Here is a 19406-nt window from a genome sequence, read left to right on the forward strand (position 1 = left end):
TGTTAGTAAGAACAGTTATATCAGATACTAATCATTTCTGGAACGGAGTCCAGAGGGATGGAAGGCTTTAGTGGCTAGTAGACTCCCCCCTACCCTGCCCACCAAGTTGTTTATCATAAATAAGAAAAAGAATGAATGAATAAATACCTACAAAACAAACTGGCAATTGCTGTGAAGACAAGTGTAGCAATTTCCATGAACTTAATTCCCTGGCTTTGGCCAAGGCCACCGATAAGCAAAAGAACACATCCCGTCAGGATCAGGAATGTGCCGTCCTGCTGGCTTTATAGCAGAACTGGGCTCAGCCAGTGCAGAACTGAGGCCAACAGAAGCCTACACTTAAGTCCCAAATTCTGTCCACACTACCACGCCGCACAAAACTAGTAGATGTGGCTTCCCCCAATTAGGGCTTTCACCCAACTTTCCATATGCTTCCTGTGCAATTTATATGTGAACGTGTCCCTGCTAACGATTTCTATTTCCAACTCCATGGGAGGGTAGACCTCATCTTCTTGAGAAAGGCTGCCTTGAGATGCAGGATAAGACATTCAGCATGTAGAACTGGATACTGGTAAATGCCACTGGTGATGGAGATGGTGTCCTCTTTTGGGGGAATGCTGGCGTTTATAAAGGAGATTCTGGACCTCCGGTCGCTCCCTATCAGAGCTCTCCCTTCTCATCTATTCCCAGATTGCAGCAGCCCTGACGTCCTTCCTCAGTGTAGAACCTTCCAATGGCTTCACTTTGAATTTAGAATAACATCTAAACTCCCTCGACGTAGATGGCTCCTCTCCCCCGTCACTTCCCTAAGCCCTATCCATCCTGTGGGCCTCAGCTTGTGTCTCTTCCTCAGGGGAATGTCCTCAGTGTAGGCTAGCCCTGTTGGTTAGATATTTATCCTGTGCTTCTTAAACTTTTTTTCTTTTTGCGACTGGCTGGTATTTTTTTTTTTTATCCTGCACTTCTTAACACTCAACACACATAAAATTACTTGTCCCATATCCATCTTTCCCACAGGATTTTAAGTTGTAGGCAGGCAGCTGCCCTGTGTCTGAATAATGCCCACCGTACCTACTATCCTTGCCTAGTACTAGGCACCTAAACATTTTTTGGCTGTATGGCCACATAAATGGATAAGTGAATGAATGAATGAAGGCTGAAGGGAGAGGACAGTGCTTGGTTTCTCCAACTGATAACTAAACCTGGAATTTCAGCATTAGCAGGAAAGGTATGGAGGAAAGGTTCAGGGAGTTATCGGGAAGTCTCTGAAATCACACCAAATACGTGACTTAGGGAAAGGTTAAATACGTCTGAAACCAGCCAGTGCTGATCCAAGGCAGCCTGCAGGCCTCCTAGAGCTCTGAAGAGCTTACTTACCTGCACTATCTGTGTGGTTCCTACTGGCTGTGGTTTTCATCATTTTCTCGCTGAATAAAAGAAAAAGAGAGTCAGCTATACAGTTTCCAAAATGCCGTTTTCTTTTGCCCCTTCCCTTCACTATTCTAAGCAATTAGCAGTGATGGGATTAAGCAATGAAGGTATTTTAGCATCAGCACCACATGTGGCCAGGATGGAAAAGGCTTCCCGGGGTGCACCTGACACTGAGCAGAAAGCAGCTGAGGCACACTCGTGACTTTCACGTGATGGCAGATGTGACACACGCGGGTGGCGTTTGCAGGCACTGCATAGTGAGTGGTCCATGAAGCCACATGCACCAGGAAGCCCGTTTGCCCTTCTTGGGCCAAAGTGTGACCTTCGACCAAGAAATACCGGGAGAAAAAAACAAACAAACCAAAAACCCATGATTCATAGAGATGTGAATATTTTCAGCCTTGAAATGATTACAAGGAAACAGATTTGAATGAATGAATTATCTTAATGATTAAAGAGAAACAGATTGAATGATTTTTCCATTGGTTTGCTTTCTTCTTTTTACCTAGATGCATCTTTGCTACTACTTGTAATAGGCCCTTTAAAAAGCGCAGACTGAACAAGCCCAGTTAAGCTGGCTATCTGCTTCTCCATGGCTTGCATCCTCTCTCTGGAAAACAAGAGAATTGTTTGTTAAAGCTCTATTGACTTTCAGACTGGTTTTTCTAGGTGAATGATCCACCTGAGGGTTATAAAAGGTACCACCTAGCAGGCTGCCAAAGTTCACGCAACCTAGCTCAGGAACAGAGAAAGCCTGCCAATCTCCGGCTGACATCAAGATTCGATGATCAGAGTTCAGTATGAAGCCAGTGATCTTCCTAAAAAGACACGCTCAGACCAGCAGAGGCCTCCCAGAAAACTGAAAAAACATCTCCCTCGGAAATATTTCTGTTTGTGCGTCATGTGTTTTTGAGCCTTTCTGCCCTGCTTTCGTTACTCCACCTTGCACAAAAGCCTCCTCTCTAGCCCCAGTGATGTCTGAGGCCAGGTATTCATTACCTAGTGGCACACACATGTAAGCTGTCCTCTTCAGCTGGGAGGCTGCTCACTGGTTTGGGTGCAAATGATGGAGATGTTTGTTGTGTGTGTAGTAACGACACTGGTTTACAGCCCAAGGGCGACACAAACAAATGTCTCTTATCATGACCGTGGAAAAATATGATTGAAAGCACTGTCTGATTTGGGGGTAGATGATGTTCAATCTAATGTCATAGGAACTTTAGCCTGGAGGCTTTCACAAGATCAAGCTAGAAAACAAATATCCCTACAACTTGGTCATCTCAAGACAATGAAAAATTCCCCCAGTTACTAATTATGTACAGACACTGTATGTCTCTCTTGAGAGCCCTCTGATGCTATATCACAATCTGGCATTTGAAATAGGCTTCCAATTCTGGACCTCAGACAATGAATGTTTCACAGAACTATTAGCATTATTTTCAATGCATTATAAGGACAACAGCAACTGACTGAGTGAAGACAGGCATCACATACCTTACATCATGTAAATTCAGTTACACGCACTTGATAGTTAAAAACAGCAAAAGAAGGGAGAGAAGGTCTTGCTTGCCACTGTACCCTATGAGCAGGTGTCCTAGAGTAAGCTTAAAAGAAGTGACCGTGCTCTTCATTGTGGGTTTCGGTCCCAGAGGTCACTAGTAGTATGAGCAGTGGTGATTCTTGTGCTAAAAATAGCATTTTCATACATCATGGTTCTTAAATATAAGCCAACTACCTTATCTGCCACACAACAGAAAAAATAATGGTGGTCTATTTTTTTCCTAGAAAAGAACAACTGGTTAAGTTGGGCTTATTGAGAGATGGTATATCTGTATCCTCAACTTTATGGCCATCAAGAGGACTTTCAAGAGTAATTTTGTCCACACACAACTTTCTGGTCTTGAGTTTTGCCTTTGGAATATAACCCTTAGTGCTATACGAAACACTAAGCTTGATTTCACAACTACAAGCTCCTGACTTCAGAATTCCTTGCATTTCCTTTAGTTTAAAATGGATGGTTCTGTCACAATACTGTCACATAAGTTACGTAGTCTGGATAGTTAATGATTGTAAACCCACCAAGGGGCAAAACAACACCGAGTTAAGTATTAATAGTATGATCTCTCTGTTCTAATAGAGTGGAAAAAAGAAAATCTCAAACGGTGATGTAGAAATGCATCTCCACAGAGTGACTTTGCAAATGTTTCCAGGCATAACAGTGGATGCTAAACCTCTGAGCTGTAGAGTATTTTCAGTCATACCTGTGTTCTTGGCCTCCTTCTTGCCATAAAATGATCCATGTGCCAAAGAGAAAAATTAGTAAGAAATTCAGATAAGGAAAGCAAGTTAGTACATACCCGTTGGAAATCCCAAGTTTATCAACCCAAGTCACAGTGGCATCTCAGAAATGATGGGGGTGGTGGATGATTGTGCTGCCTGCTACATAGGAGACACAGACTCACATGAACTCCTGGAAAATGAATGACTTCCTTGGGGAAATGCTCAGTACTGGGTCAAAATTGTCCAGCCCCTCATTCATCCCATAGGGGCTCTGTCCATGGCAATGCTAAAGTCAAGCTCACAACCCTGAGTGAAGCTGCACTGAGAACTACCTTGACATGTACTGGTTTACTGCTCTTATTTAATCCTAGGCAAATGCAAAAGACAGTTCTTTTTTTAAAAAAAGTGGGATGACATTTTTAGTGTCTACGTAGCTTTGGTTAGGAAGCAGCTTAAGGGGTTTTGTGCTACTGAAGTGTGGGATAGAAGGGCATGGTGACAACTTAAGCACACACAGAAAACAGTAATATTAGGAAATGCAAGAAATAGGTAAATCTATGGCTATAGAGAATAAATGAGAATCTGCTAAGAGGGAAAGGAGGAAGGGAGTCCTGGCATTCCAACACTGGCCATGGCACAGTGCTGATTAGGGCTAACCCAGTGTTCTTTCTGATTCCTCTCTGGTCAACAGCTTTCATTACCTTGTCCAATAAAAGAGAGCAGTGGCATTAAAAACTGAAACAAAACACCCAAATCATTCCTGATAAAGGACATTGACCTTCAGCCTCATCATGGTGGTTAGAATTGCAGAACGTCACAGCGCAGGCTAGCTCATCTCAACGTGGGAGTCCACAGGGCTTCAGACGTGCACTTGGCAGTTTCTTTGGCGCAGTGGGTACCTGGCTTCTTCCCTGGGCTTTCTCCAGTTCATGGTTTTAAGATGCAGAGAAAGGCGACCCCTACATAGTGTCCCACTCTCCCTGTTCTTCAGGGCTAATATTGACATAGCTGCAGAACTCCCTGGAATGGGAGTTTGATGCTTTGAGCAAAAGCCCTGTATCCAGTCTGGGTATCTATGTGCTTGACTGCCCTTTCTGTGTCTGTGAAGAAGCAAGTGAATGCCCCTAGGTGGCTTGTACAGGCTATGTCATTGGTGGGGGCCACCGGGAAGAAGATATGATGTATCAGAGATACTGAGTCAGGCAGCTGCTCACGTGACATCCTCCCCAGGGAGTTTCCGACACTTGAACTTGATGGTAGAGGGAGAGTGATTGTGTCCCCTTACCCAGGCAAGAGCAGGGTCTGAGCACGGTGTGGGCAGCAGGATACGGAAAACTGAGGATACACGCATGTTCCACCCTCTGGGCCAAAACCACTTTCCAAAAATACAATTCTTTTGACACATGGTAATGAGAAAACCTTTTTCCTCCTATTTAATCACCAAAGTGTTCCTGGTTTCAGGATTCATTTGAGGAAGATTATCTGATTTATAAATTCATAAATAAGATTGTCTTTCCATTTCATGGCTGGAAATCTGGAAACAATTTTACGGTTTAACTAAATTACTGCAACTGGAAACTTATGCAGCCTTCTCCCATAATGAAATGTTATGAAATATGTTTTAATGTGAAAGGGAAAAAAAGAGAAATGCAGCGGAAGAAGAGAAATTAAACACAACCCCATCATCGCACTGCAGTGGCAATTTTGCATGATAATCATCAGAATATTAAAGATGCTCAGGCTGATTCTTGCCAATATCGCTTGGTTTTAAGGTATTACAGGACTGGCATAATTACTGTTGAAAAAGACAGTTTAAAAAATGATTTTATAAACCATTTTATATCATCCCATAAACCATATTTATGTAATTAGTAAAATAGTTAACTACTCGTTTAGTACCATAAGTCAGCCTGGATGAATGGATCTTCTCAGGGCCCAAACGTAATATTAATAAAAAAATTCAAGTCAAATTCAGGGGAAGTGCTGATCCCAGTGATAAAGACCTACTGCTTCAAGCATCTTTCCTGCAAACCCCACGTCTGTCTGTGCCGATGGAGCAGAACCCATACTGCTGGTGGCCTGCTCTCTGTCTTCAGAGCATTAGGGAAAGAAAAAAAAAATCTGGGTTTAGGGGGCTATTTTTAGCCAGTGACTCCATTTATAAAACTTTTTGATTTAAGTTTCACCTTCAACATTTTTTCCTTTTTTTTTTTTTTTTTTGTCTTTTTTCGTGACCGGTAACGGGATCACAACCCTCAGTGTTGTGCCCGTACCGCGACCGGCAACGGGATCACAACCCTCGGTGTTGCGCCTGCACCGCGCTCAACCAGTGAGCAGACCGGTCTCTATATGGGATCCGAACCCTCGGCGGGAGCACTGCCACACTCCCAAGCACCACACTCTACAGAGTGCACCACCGGGCCGGCCCCACCTTCAACATTTTTTGACTAGGGACTTTGTACTGACCAAGGCCTCATGAAGCCTGAATTAAATTCTTACCATTGTATATCTAAGCAAATTAATGGCTATTAAGAAACAAGTCAATGCCCTAACAAGTATGAGTCTGGCAATTCTCCTAGAATGAATCCCAAAGGATATGTTTTCAAATATCCAAAAGGAGTTGGCTGAAATCAGCCAACTGAGCAGATGTGGTTAGCACCCAGTCAGAAGCATTAACCTTCCTAAACAGTTACTACTTTTGGAAACCAGTGGCACAGGATAGTAACAACTACGGTAACCAGGGCCGGCAGTCTGAGGGAGTCCCTCAACTTGCTTCCAGTGCTAATATCTTGTGATTTTTTTTCTGTTCCTGTTCATTCCCTCTCATCTCTCTCCTCCCAGAAAGTGATAAATGGTCAACGAAAGAGTCAACCAATATTTCTGAGCACTTACTATGTGCTAGGTGCTGTGTTAGCTGCTGCAGACACAACAAAGAACAAGTATCATCATTACCAAGCAGTGCCTTCCTTTTGCAATGTCATTTATTTTTCTTTTCTGGGAGAAATCTAACTGAACTAAAATCCTTTTATCTTAGCAGTGCTGAAGGCATTTCCCAGAACTGAATAGTGAACAGGTTTAAAGTTAGGCTATGCCCTTGTTTGTTCATGTCCTGATTCTTTGGTATGAGGGAAAAAAAAAATCAAAGTCATTAAAGACACTGTTTTCAGATGAGATCAACAAAACACTGGAATTCAAATGATCTGCATTTGTGGTAAAGCTTCAGATATGACTCTGGACAATGATCTTTCTATTTCTGCCCAAAGTTAACCTATTGGTGAAAAGGCTGTATAGCTAAAGATATTGTTCCAAAAACTCCCAATAAATTTAACTTCTCATCAGAACTTCTAGATTTATTGAGGAGACACTGAAGTTGGTGATTGAAGGCTGCTCTTTCTCCCACGCCCTTTGCTCGTGGAGTGAGCAGGAAGACTGGATATACTCTGTCTTCCTCATTGCTGCTTCAGTCCATCGGTCTGTCTAACATCTCACATCTCCCCTGCTTCTCACTACATGTGGGTCATTCTAAGGACTCTAGCTGTGACTCTGAATGTGATGGAGCCATCAGAGAGGTCTGAACCGAGATGGGACATAAGGGAACTTGCATTTTAACAGGATCGCTCTGGTTTCTCTGTTGGGAACAGACATAAGATGGGCGAGGACAGAGTGGGAAGACCTCTTAGAGGCCATTGTGGAAGACTGAGTGAGAGATGGTGGTGCCCAGGGCCAGGGGGCAGCTGTGGGTTCAGCAATGGCTAGAGTCGGGATCTAACCATATTCTCTGGGTGTCCAAACATAGGGTGGGAGAGACAGCAATCAAGATGACACACAGGTTTTTGGTCTAAGCGACTGCATGAATGAGGTTGTCATTACCTGAGATGGGGAAGACAGAAGTTCATTTTTGAACATGCCGAATTCGAGGTGACTAACAGCTACCCAAGGGGAGATATAAATGTCCACTCACAAGTCACTCAATGTCTCTGAGTCTCAGTTTCCTCAACAGTCAAAGTGGGATAACAACTGCCTTACTTATCCCTAAGGTTGTCATCCGACAGAAACGTGGGAAATGAGGGCAAATGAGAATGCACATGCAGGAACTTCATAACTGTAAATCATTACGGATGTGTAAGGATTTATTGTATCCCTTCAAATTCACTCATTCAACAAATATATCTTGGTCATCAACCACGTGCCAGGCATAGTTCAAGGTGCCGGGAATATAGTGGTGAATGAAACAAAGGGCTTGTCCTCATGGAACTTATATTCTAGGGGCTGAAGGTAATGGTAGAATAAACTAAATAAAGAAATATATATATATATATATATATATAGGTAGCATATATTATTTATGTATTTAATTATACCTGTTATATATGTGTGTGTATGGCTGGGGTTGGGGGGTATTGCAACTTCAAATATGGTGGTCAGGAAAGGCCTCCCTGAGCTGATGGCATTTGGGTAAAGCCCTGAGGGTGGAGAGGAGTCAGTCAGGTTTGGTGGAAGGACACACAGACAGAAGAAACAGCAAATCAAAGTCCCCGAAGCAGGAAAGTTGCTGACAAATTCAAACACAGGAAGCTAGCCAAAGCGGAGTTTAGGGAACGTACAAAGCCAAATGGACTCTCAGGAGGTGGAGGAAATGGGGTCTCAGAAGACTCACACTCCTTGTTACATTGGGGTATCCATTCTCCTTACACCCTCCACCCAAAGAATATCATGTCTGAAATGTGACCCAACTTAGGATTCTAGTATTAGACATTTTTTCTAGTTGGAAGGGACTGATAGGCCCCACAGATCTTCCCATTCTGGTACTATGATCTTGACCAAAGGCAAAAAAAAACCCAACAACGGGGTGGGGGGGGGCGGGGTTGTGTGTGTGGCAGGCCTGGCAAGTGGGGCAAAGGTCAGCTGCTCCCAGGCCTGGAGTTCCCAACGTTCCCAAAGCGCACAGTCCATTTCCCGGTTCTGACAGCGTTCTGCCCGGCACAGCAAATGCACTTGGGAAATGCTCCAGGTAGCCTTAATCCATCTCCCAATTCACTTCTGTGCAGGCTGTTCTGCCTGGGACCAGAAACTGGTCCCAAGTCAGGGAGGAGGTCACAACAGTCTCTCAGATCCAAATGACCAGCACAGCTAGATGGCTTCAAAGTTTTATGTCAATAAGACTCATTTATAGAGAACTTTCCAGTTCCCAAAGTGATTTTCTAGCTATTTTCATTTCAGCTGCATAGAACCTTGAGAGGTATTAGTTCCCATCCCCTTGTTACAGTGAAGGACACTGAGGCTTGGCGAGGCAGGGATTTTCCTGGGGAAATGTCAAGAATTAGCCTGCAGACTCCCCATCCAGCTTTGTCCGGGAGTGGCTCTGGGCTGCCGCCCGTGGTGACTCAGCGGCCGGGCGAGGCACTTCCTGCTGGCTCTGCTGGGTGCCCAGGGCAGGCCTATACCCTGCCTTATGAAATCACCTATTCTGCATCTTCTTTCTCCTCCCTGAGGGTAATCGTTAATATCCATGCTCTGGAAGTGACATGTCATTTTTGTACGGGTATAAGCTGGTAGGAATAGCTGTTCGTTCATGTGACGGGCTACCTGAACATGGGGCCTATAATTTACCTTCAAAGGAGAGAAGGTGTCAGACACTGAGAAGGACGGTCTCTTGAGTGATCCTCAGGTGGCTGTGGAAATAAGCTCCCCATGCCCACCTGCTTTTGATCGGATGGACTCAAAAGAAATAAGATAGTGATGCTTAGGAAAAAAGACAAAGATATTTGCTACAGTTGGCCTCTCTAGTGTGTTTTATTTTTATTTTTATTTTGGTCTTCTTGGTTACTTGTCATTGCTGGGGCAGGTAGGGACACACTAGCATCTGTACAAAGACAAAAAGTATTGAGACAGCGTGGTAGTCTCACATTTGAACATCATTTGGCTAGAGTTGCTCCAGCTGTCAGACCTTCGGGAAGTCTCCTCCCTCCTTCCCTTTCTGTAAAGTCAGGGATTAGGACACAGTGTTCTCTAAGATCTCTTTAGCTCTGAGGATGGACAAGGAGGGACAGGATGTGTTTACTGGTAATATGAGATGGCCCTCCATGAGTGTAGTGGGCAATACAGACTTTTTAAGATCTGCCATCTTTGAAAGTTAGAATTAATGCTTGGACCTGACTATATTTTTGAATCACTTCATTCATGGAAATAAAGTCCAGGATTAAAATAAGGACAAGTGTAATCTCTAAGATCTCCACTGGACGAAAGGACAACTAATCACAAGAGAGGCTAATCTACGGCCTGGGCATCATGAGCACCTGGGATTATCTAGCCAAAGGCTACCAGACGAACCCCATCTAGAGTGACAGCCATGCTGATCTGCACTGAGCTGACCTTGCGGTGTTCTGAGGAGGCTGAATCTGCACCTAAACTCTTCTCTTTGCAGAGGTTCTAGTTGCCCAAGAAAGGTAGTTATCTGAGTCTCACAGTATTTAGTTTTTCTGGTTTAGCTTCTCATTTCAGACTTAAGGTTTCTGATTGGCAGCACCTTGTGAATATTCAAAGGACATACAGAGGCGCATTTAATTTGTCTAATTAGTGACAGCTGATGACTTTTCCTTTTGAGAAATTGGTTTGTTTAAAGCAGCACAGACCTTGTGGCAGTCATTCCATTGGTATTTTTTGACAGAATATCCCTGGTTAGATAGTGCAGGGCTATCTGCATAAATTTGTCAGTTGGTCAAGCGTGTTTATCAGACATCTGTTGCCTGAACTCAGCAGTCTAAGGGATGACTAACCAATGTTACTTATCCAAGAAGTTATATTCCTGTGAATGAGGTAATAATTCAGTTTATTGATTTCTGAGACTGGCAAAACATCATATGGAGATATCATTTTTAGAGGTAGCGTAATGGTAGAAATAGAGCAAATTTTGGATGGAGACCAGTCTGCCTTCCCAGATGATAACTTTTCATTATGTACATGCCTTAAATTCTAGTCCATCTCAAAGTTCTTGTGAAGGCTCCCAGACCAGTATAACTTTGGGAAAGAACTCCCTTTTCTGAATACATAGCAATTACTGTCTGTATCACTTCTTTGGCATTAATTATGTACAAGCAGTCCCCACATTATCACATTATGGCAGGCTTGAAATTGAAAAGTTTACTTGTACTTTCATTGTTTAGAACTTGGAATAAATGGTGGTTGGATTTCCAGCTGGCCCACAGAAGGCTCTTTAACCTACAATATATTATTAATCCTATCTTTGTTCCTCATTGTTTTCAAGGAAAAGCGTGTCCTGGCTTCCCAGCTGGACTTGGAGATGTTGGGAAGAGACCTCTCCCCGAAGCACATGCCCCCTTTCTTTCTCCATGCTTCACTAGGAAGACAATGTTACTCTCAGGATGACAAGGACGGCCTCCCGGGCATTACCAAAGCCGAAAGAAATGTCAGGAACGAAATTCTGTCGTTGAGGTTGTTCCTCCAAAACAGGTATTTAGTAGGCAGTCATAGCTCAGAAGCTTTCTGTACTTAACTGTGGCATAGCTTATATGTTTATATTAAGCTTTTAATGTTTTATGACTGTCTTCACGGTTTATGTTCCTTGTGTACGGGGACCACATGTAAGTTTCTTTGTATTCAGCAAAGCATCCAGTCCACAGCTAAGCACATAAGAGAAGCTCAATAAACATTTATTGATCCGTAATTAGAACTACACTAAAAGAAATTCAGACAAGAGCTGAATCAATCAGACACTATTAAGCATCAAAACAGATAACTGAATCATTTCAGCCGTACCTGGTGAGGTGTCTTTATCATCCATCACACAGCTCAGATACAGTTTTAAAAGGATGCCCTAAACCTGGCTTGCCCCTGGATCCAAGAAAATGTGCAGTCCTGACTACTATCTTAAATGGATTTAAAAATGGCTTTGATACTCTAAACATTCTAATTTGGATCTTTACGCCCAATTACTTCCATTCTCTGTTCCCACTTAGTTTTATGCTTTCTCTCTTGCTCTCCTAATATACTTTCTAATATTATAGTCAAAAATGTCTCTCCCTGTTTCCTTAGGCAGTTCCTTGTTCTGGCCACCTCTGTGTATTTATTTCCCTGTTGAGTAGCATTTAATACAGTGCTTTGCTCAAAGTAAGAACTCTCCAGCACTTACTATATCCCAGGCATAGCTCAACGCACTTGACTGTAATGAGTTGTTCCACCTCATGAGGTTGATACTGTTATTATCTCTGTTTTACAGCTGAGTCAGTGGAGGTAGGGCAAGGTTCAGTCGTTTGTCAAAGGTCTCGACTGTTAGCAATCTCATAACTGGGATTTGAACCCAGGCGCTCTGGCTTGGAAGTCCACTACAAATTACTGCCTCTCAATAAATGGTTGGTAAAACAGCACATTCTGTCAATGGTGAGTGGCTTTACCAAGAGGTAAAGAACAAGATTGAGGTAATAACGGTCATGATCCATATCTTGTCAATGTCACCATTTACACTGCTTGAGCACGAGGCGTTCTTTCCCTCCTCTATTTCATTAATTGGAAAAAATCCTAGTTTCCTTTAGAGCAGTGTTCCTCAACCAGAGGTATTTTGCCCCTGGGAGAACATGTGACAAATGTCTGAAGACATCTTTGATCGTCATGACTAGGGCAAGATTGGGGGCTAGTTTGCTATTGGCTTCCCAAGGGTAGAGGGTGGAGATGCTGCTAAATATCCTACAGTGGCCGGGACAGCCCTCCACAACAAATGGTCAAGCCCAGATTGTCAACAGTGCAGAGGTTAAGAAACCCTGCTTTAGACAGATGCCCAGCCTTAACTACTCAGGAGATCTCTGATGTGGCTCATTTTTGACTATACATGCAGGAAAGGATTAATTAAAAAATGAATCATTCTTTTTTGACCATTCAGGCTCACTGCTCTCTAGCAGGATAAAGCATAGTTTAGAAGATCTTCAAAGGTCTGCCAGTCACAGCAAACATTGTTAAAGACATAAATCCTAATTTAGACTTTCATTCAATCAACTGTTAAACCAAGGATCCATTCCACCCCCCAAAGCTACCAATACAATAACATTTAATTCTCATAAAATGAGAAAGTGATATAAAATGTTTAAAAACAGACGTAAGCTACCAGTTAGCATGCAGGCTTCTTCCTCTACACAGTTGTGTTCTTTCTCCTTCTTTCTGACTGTCCAAAGGCAAGAGGTTCTCCTCTCTAAGACTATGAGGTCTTAGAAATCATAACAGGATCTCATGTGGCTTCTCTTTTTCCAGATACAGGTACCCAAACAGGGCAAGAATTTGCTCCCCTGTGTGACTCTTTATTAGTTTGTTGAATTATAGCTGCTGTAGGTGCAGAGTAGTATAAAAATATGATCTCGGTTCAAGTTAACTGTGTCTTGAAAAATCATATTCCATTTGGAGGAATCTGTTACACATTTGGAAGGAGAGCTATTAGTCGCTTGGCAATGAGCACCCTTGAATTTTGAATGTTATTTCAATAAAGATATTTTACATTATACGATCTAAGCTATAAATAGAAAATAGCAAAACGTAAATGTCCTAGAATTTTATAATTCTTAAGGGCTGTTTTATGTGCCATGAATAGAAATAATGATGCCGTTCAATGAAGTAATGAAGTAATTTTATAACCTAGGGAAGACAGAATCTTATGCACTAAGCCATCTGTCACACACTGTCTCTCTTGGCAGTCTCTCATAGTCACTCAGACCTGCTCTCTTCTTGGAGTCCCAGCTGAGGGGAAGTCATCTGGGTAAAGCCACCTCATATCTCAAAATTGTTTTTTTTCTAGAAGCTCAGACATGAGAACTGTTGTCCTGAAATCAAAGTGGTTGTGATCTGCTACTCTACCCCAAAGTTCATGGCCTCCTTGGGAGAACCCCACCATCACATATGTTATACTGTATACTGTACACTGTCTTTTCCAGGTCTTCTAGATATAATTTGTCATCACTAGATGCTTACTGAAGCATCTTTAAAAAGAAAGGAGATGCCAAATTCATTAGAACAAGACACATGACTATTATAAAAATCAAGATTAAATTACTTAGTCTTTAGCTCTTCATTTTCAAGTCAACAGAGCTGTTATAAAATCATGCTCCTTCAAAAAGCTACTGTTGGACGTCTCCTGAGTATGGATGTGAAAGAAAGCAAGCTTTCTCTGATTTCTAATGTCCTGCAGCTATTTGGGCTATTATATTTAAGTGCTCTTCACAACAGCAATGTGAAGCCTGCAGTGCCCAAAAGAAAGCATAGCTGCAGATTTCTCAGTCTCCCTCCTGCGTTTTTGTAGCTTCACATCTTGGATATAAAATTTCACTTGAGAGTCTCATATAAAAAGCACTCTCAGATTTATTTGCTTTTTAATATTATGAAATTGCAACAGAAATTGGTTTGGCACTTTACAGGGCCTTGTACTCATGAGGTTAGGCTTTAAGGGGTTGAAGACTCTTGAACAATACTTAAGCAGATTAAATATTTCTAAAATAGCATCACAGTATAGGCGAGACAATGGACTATAATTTTGTGCTACAGTAATTGTTTCTGGTCCTTTGGTTTTTGTATTTCTCTTTGACATAATACTCAGATGCATTTTTTGAAAATAAAATCTACCAAGAATGTTCTCTTCTTTCTTTTCCTAGTTCTGCATAATTGTGCTAATATACTAGCTAGGGAAGTTATATTTTAAATGGCAGGTATATATTTAGCAGCATAATTATGCAAATTCTGAGTTTATGATTGTAAATATCCTTTAGGAGCAGTTAGTTAGCACCCTGTCTTGAAACAATCTTTGCAGGATTCTGATTGAAATGCTGAGAATTTGCTTCTCTGTGAAGGTGGGGCTCATAGTTCTCACTCATTGGGTAGAATAAGTTAGCACCCTGTCTTGAAACAATCTTTGCAGGATTCTGATTGAAATGCTGAGAATTTGCTCCTGAATTTACTTCTCTGTGAAGGTGGGGCTCATAGTTCTCACTCATTGGGTAGAATGTTGCACAGTGGTAAAAAGTATGAATTCTTTAATGGATCTGGACATTCTAGGCCACTTACTGGCTTTGTGACCTTTGGCAAGTTACTCAACCTCTCTGAGCCACAGTTTCTGCATCTATAAAATAGGGATGATGATAGTACATACTTCACTGGGTTGTCATGATTGTATCATATGATATACGGAAACTATATAATATGGAGGTAATTCAAAAAGTTCATGGAAAGATTCATGAAATCCTTTAATTCTATTTTCCCACCAACTTTTTGAAGTACCCTCCTATAGTGCTCGGCTCATAAAAGGCTTTCAATAAATGACAGCTGCCAGCCACATCCTTCCTCTTCAAATGCAGTACTTCATTTCAGCCTAGTCACCAAGCTCCCCAAGAGTTCGGGGTCAGGTTCAGATTGGTAGTTGGAAAGGAGAAAGCAAGGCTCAAGCCCCCCATTCTTCACTTTCTACCTGTCTAGATAACAATGGGGAGATGGGTGGGAGCTCTGAGAGCAGAAGTTCCAGACCCCAGTTCTTCTTACTAGAGAATTCACGTTTGTCATGTGCCTGGGTTGAGTTAATGGGGGTGTTCAGGTCTTTCAGTAACAGTGACTCTAAACGTAGAGGGTCTGTGTGTGTATGTGTCTGTGCACATATATCTGTGTCTCTGCAAGTGTATGTGTGTGTAGGGCTACAGGAGAGTGGAATCTAGCCAGCCCACACACACACAAGCACTCCAATTCCATCCTTCAGAGATAAGTTGATTAACAGGTGAGGAGTCACCTTGGTAAGATGTGTGGGATAAAATTCAGACTATTTCACATTTCAGGGAAGGAAAAATGTGAAAACGTAAAATTATACTCTTCATTACAATCATAGGTCATAATATGACAGTGATAATGACAGTGTATTTTAGGTGAACATTAATCTTTTGGTCATTTAAAAAAATATTTGTTATTCTGGAAATACAATAATTTGGACTTTCTAAAAAGGCTTCTAACATGTAAAACAGAAATCCATAGAACTTTCTGAGTTTTGGTAAAATGGAAGTCTCTGAGATTGGCAAATTCTTCCTAAAAATGGAGTGGAGGCCCTGAAAGAATACTGATGGTAATGAAAGCTGAGGGCCTTCAAGACTTTGATCAGGGAGCCGTAGAGAAAGACTGTACAGATCAGCAGAGGGTCACTTGGTTTTGTTCTCTCCCATAACCACATCCCTTAAAAAACGGGCTCAGTGATGTTTATTAAGCTGTACACATGTGGTACATGGGCGACATGGAGTCAGGTGTTGGAAAGGAGGCAGACACCCCGTTGGCCAAAACATGCCTGGAACCCAGAAGGGCAAAACTGTTTAATACAATCACAGTGGAATCAAGCTCTCAATTCTCTTCTACCTACAGGGTGGGTCAGTGTGGGAGGTGGGGGGATGGTGGAGAAGATGGATTCTGGCTCTCAACATTGTATCCTGGAGAAGACTGTTCTTACTGTTTCCTGGACTAAATTCTTACGGCTCTAAGTCCTGTCCTCTCAGTGATATACCCTTTCCCAACCAGCCCCTTTCAGCCCACTGCAGGGGATGAGTCTGCACATATTTCCAAGCCTTACAACATGTCTTGGTAGATTCCTCTCTAGTTGTGACACTGGTCTGTTTCAACGAGCCACTGTGAGCATTTATCACATATCCCTTAGCTGTCCGTGGTTATGAGAAGAGTCCCTTTCTTTGATTCTTAGAATTTCACTTCCTAAGGACTTTGGAAAAAAGAGAATGGATGCTATTTTCCGATCCTTAATTTTTCTTAGTTCTACACAACCTATCCAGTCACTGTGGCTATTTTTCTAGCTGCGTGAGAGTTAGAATTTGCTGTTGTGTTAATGACCTCAAAACTTCCACATTCATTGTCTTTTCCATCCTGAAACCTTTCTGCTGTGATATTCCCTATGACTGAACAAATAAGCAGGGACAGCCCTTTCATGACAAAAATTCTGCTAAAGGGGACAGGGATTTCTGAGTTGTGTATGAAAACAGTAAGGTAGACAGTTCACATTCCATTCACAATTTTGGCCTTCTTTTCATAAGGTTGTGGAATAGTAAGTGATATTACCATTTTTAGTGAGGAGCAGAGATTCTAAAAATGGACTGAGTAAGTGAATATTTGGATCTTATTTTTCATACCCCTTCTGAATTCATATACAACAACAGGCAAAATGCTTAACCTCTTTTAGACTCAATTTTTTTTTATTAGATTTTTATGACTATAATTATNTTAGAATTTGCTGTTGTGTTAATGACCTCAAAACTTCCACATCCATTGTCTTTTCCATCCTGAAACCTTTCTGCTGTGATATTCCCTATGACTGAACAAATAAGCAGGGACAGCCCTTTCATGACAAAAATTCTGCTAAAGGGGACAGGGATTTCTGAGTTGTGTATGAAAACAGTAAGGTAGACAGTTCACATTCCATTCACAATTTTGGCCTTCTTTTCATAAGGTTGTGTAATAGTAAGTGATATTACCATTTTTAGTGAGGAGCAGAGATTCTAAAAATGGACTGAGTAAGTGAATATTTGGATCTTATTTTTCATACCCCTTCTGAATTCATATACAACAACAGGCAAAATGCTTAACCTCTTTTAGACTCAATTTTTTTTTATTAGATTTTTATGACTATAATTATTATGTTGACTTCCTTCAACCAATTCAGGCAGGCTAGAGAAATTCTCTCTGAACTTTGGAGGATTTTCAAGATATAGTAGGAAGGTTCTGGACTGGTAAATTATAAAATACACATATTTAAAAAGAAACTTATATATCCAGAGTATCTCATTCTCTAAAAAATTTTGCTGATTTCAGCACCACTCACGAATAGTATTAGATCTAAACAATTCTATTTTCATGCAAATTCACATTTTATCATCCTAGAAGACAGTGACACACACAATATTTGCCATTTCCCACAACTAGATGAGAAAACAAAATTGCATTCCACCGGGAAGAGTACAAATTGCCATTTCAAATAGTTTAAAACTTGAACCACTCCCTCCTTATTCTCAGTGCCAGATCAATTATGATAATCTCTTGATCTATTTGTCCAAATGGTTTCTGCTAATCACAATTTTCTTCCAAATTATTTCGATTTAGATTACTGATAATGCTCTTAGGACCACACTCCAGAGGTCAGTAGGACTCATTGCTGTTGATGGTATACCTGTCCTCTTTAACAAAGCTGTCAGCCTGCCTCACTTAACCCACCCTGATTTAGAAATTCTTTGCAGACAAGGGTGACTTCTGATGCCACCCTGTCCTCTGCAGCACCCAGCGGGCATGCTGCACAAGGCTAGTGCTTAGTCACTTGTCCTCTTGCTTTGACCTCTGGAGAGCAGCCCTCAGTGACACCAGGGGGACAGACCACCCATGGCCACCCTCACCACGTCTTACCTGGTCTCTCTATCTTTGGGTATTGTCGCAGTGCTGTAAGCAAAAACTTGCTTCTCAACTAGTGGCGGGCCGAGGTCCACAATGCTGGATAATCCTGGAGTGGTCCGTGGCTTTTCGATATACACCAAGGTGCCTGGCTCCTTTTTGAAGGACTGACGGCTGGGCGAGGCCCTGTCTGGCTGCAGAGTGTGAGGGGGCCCGTGGGCATTGTAATGCGGGTGCATGTCTATCATTCTCAGGTCACCGACTCGGTGAGGAGAGGCAGGGGGCGTTTTGGAGCCCAGAGTAGGCAAATGGCTATCTGGATATTTTCTTGATTTCTGTCTGTACAGTGACTGCTCCATGTGCATTTCTGCTTGCAAAGAGGGGTTACAATAAGCGCTGGCCGACCGAATCGCTGTGCGGTGATACGCGATGATGTGGTCAGGGACATCTAGCGGGTGCCCACCGTGGGATGAGGCTATGCTCATCCGTCCCTCGTGATAAAGGTAAGGATCGGCATAGAAACCCTCATTTCTGTACATCGCCATGTTTTTGCCACTCACGTCTTCATCTGGCTTGACATCTCTTCTTTCTAAAATGGCGCTTGGGCTTGGTGAGATGGATCTGGAGACCGGCAGGCTGGAAAGTCTGTCCCTAGGAATGGTGGCATTGCCAGGAACCACCATGGGGCGGGTGCCCCCATAAGGAATTCTGGATGGGGAGGGAGGCATGGAATGGGGCACGGGAGTGGAGGGTGGAGAATTGGGAATGGCATGGGGTGGATGAGCTGTGGATCCAGGTCGAGNGGAGTGGAGGGTGGAGAATTGGGAATGGCATGGGGTGGATGAGCTGTGGATCCAGGTCGAGAGGCCCCAGGGCCATCTCCTCTTGCATAAACAATTTCTCTCTGCATCTGAAAACAAAACAAGGGATTAGAAAGTCTTCTTTGATAGTCACATTCTTAGAGAAGTCTCAGTGTGACCATGTGGCTTCCCCAGTGTAGGAGTCTGGATAAAACCCCTTCCCTGCAAGATGTTTGTAAACTAATCCCTGGAACCGTGTGTTCCCTTACATGGCAAAAGGGACTTGACAGATGTGACAAAGTTAAGGACATTGGGATGGAGAAATCATTATCCAAGTGGGCCCAGTGTGGAAGAGGGAGGAGGGAGGCAGGAGGTCAGAGTCGGGGGCTGTGAGCACAGAAGTAGAGTGTCCAGAGGGAGTGTGGCCCTGAAGATACGTTGATGCTGGCCTGTGAAACCCATCTCGAACTTCTGACCTCCACGACTGTA

General features: G+C 42.5%; 1 protein-coding gene across 2 annotated transcripts in view; it reads right to left on the reverse strand.

The window, feature by feature from the left end:
* KIAA1217 (KIAA1217 ortholog) overlaps nt 1–19406 on the reverse strand; it is a 152122-nt gene that overhangs the window by 45394 nt on the left and 87322 nt on the right. Inside the window, exons 4-6 of one of the 2 annotated variants that reach the window (XM_008581007.1) lie at nt 18993–19027; nt 18133–18930; nt 1378–1427 (exon numbers count right to left, since the gene is read on the reverse strand). In XM_008581007.1, coding sequence (XP_008579229.1) covers nt 1378–1427; nt 18133–18930; nt 18993–19027 — 883 coding nt within the window. Of the gene's footprint in view, nt 1–1377; nt 1428–18132; nt 18931–18992; nt 19028–19406 lie in introns of those variants that run through there. The other variant, XM_008581008.1, reaches the window with a different exon arrangement.

This window comes from Galeopterus variegatus, unplaced genomic scaffold, assembly GCF_000696425.1.
Source record: "Galeopterus variegatus unplaced genomic scaffold, G_variegatus-3.0.2 Scaffold2233, whole genome shotgun sequence".
NCBI lineage: Eukaryota > Metazoa > Chordata > Mammalia > Dermoptera > Cynocephalidae > Galeopterus > Galeopterus variegatus.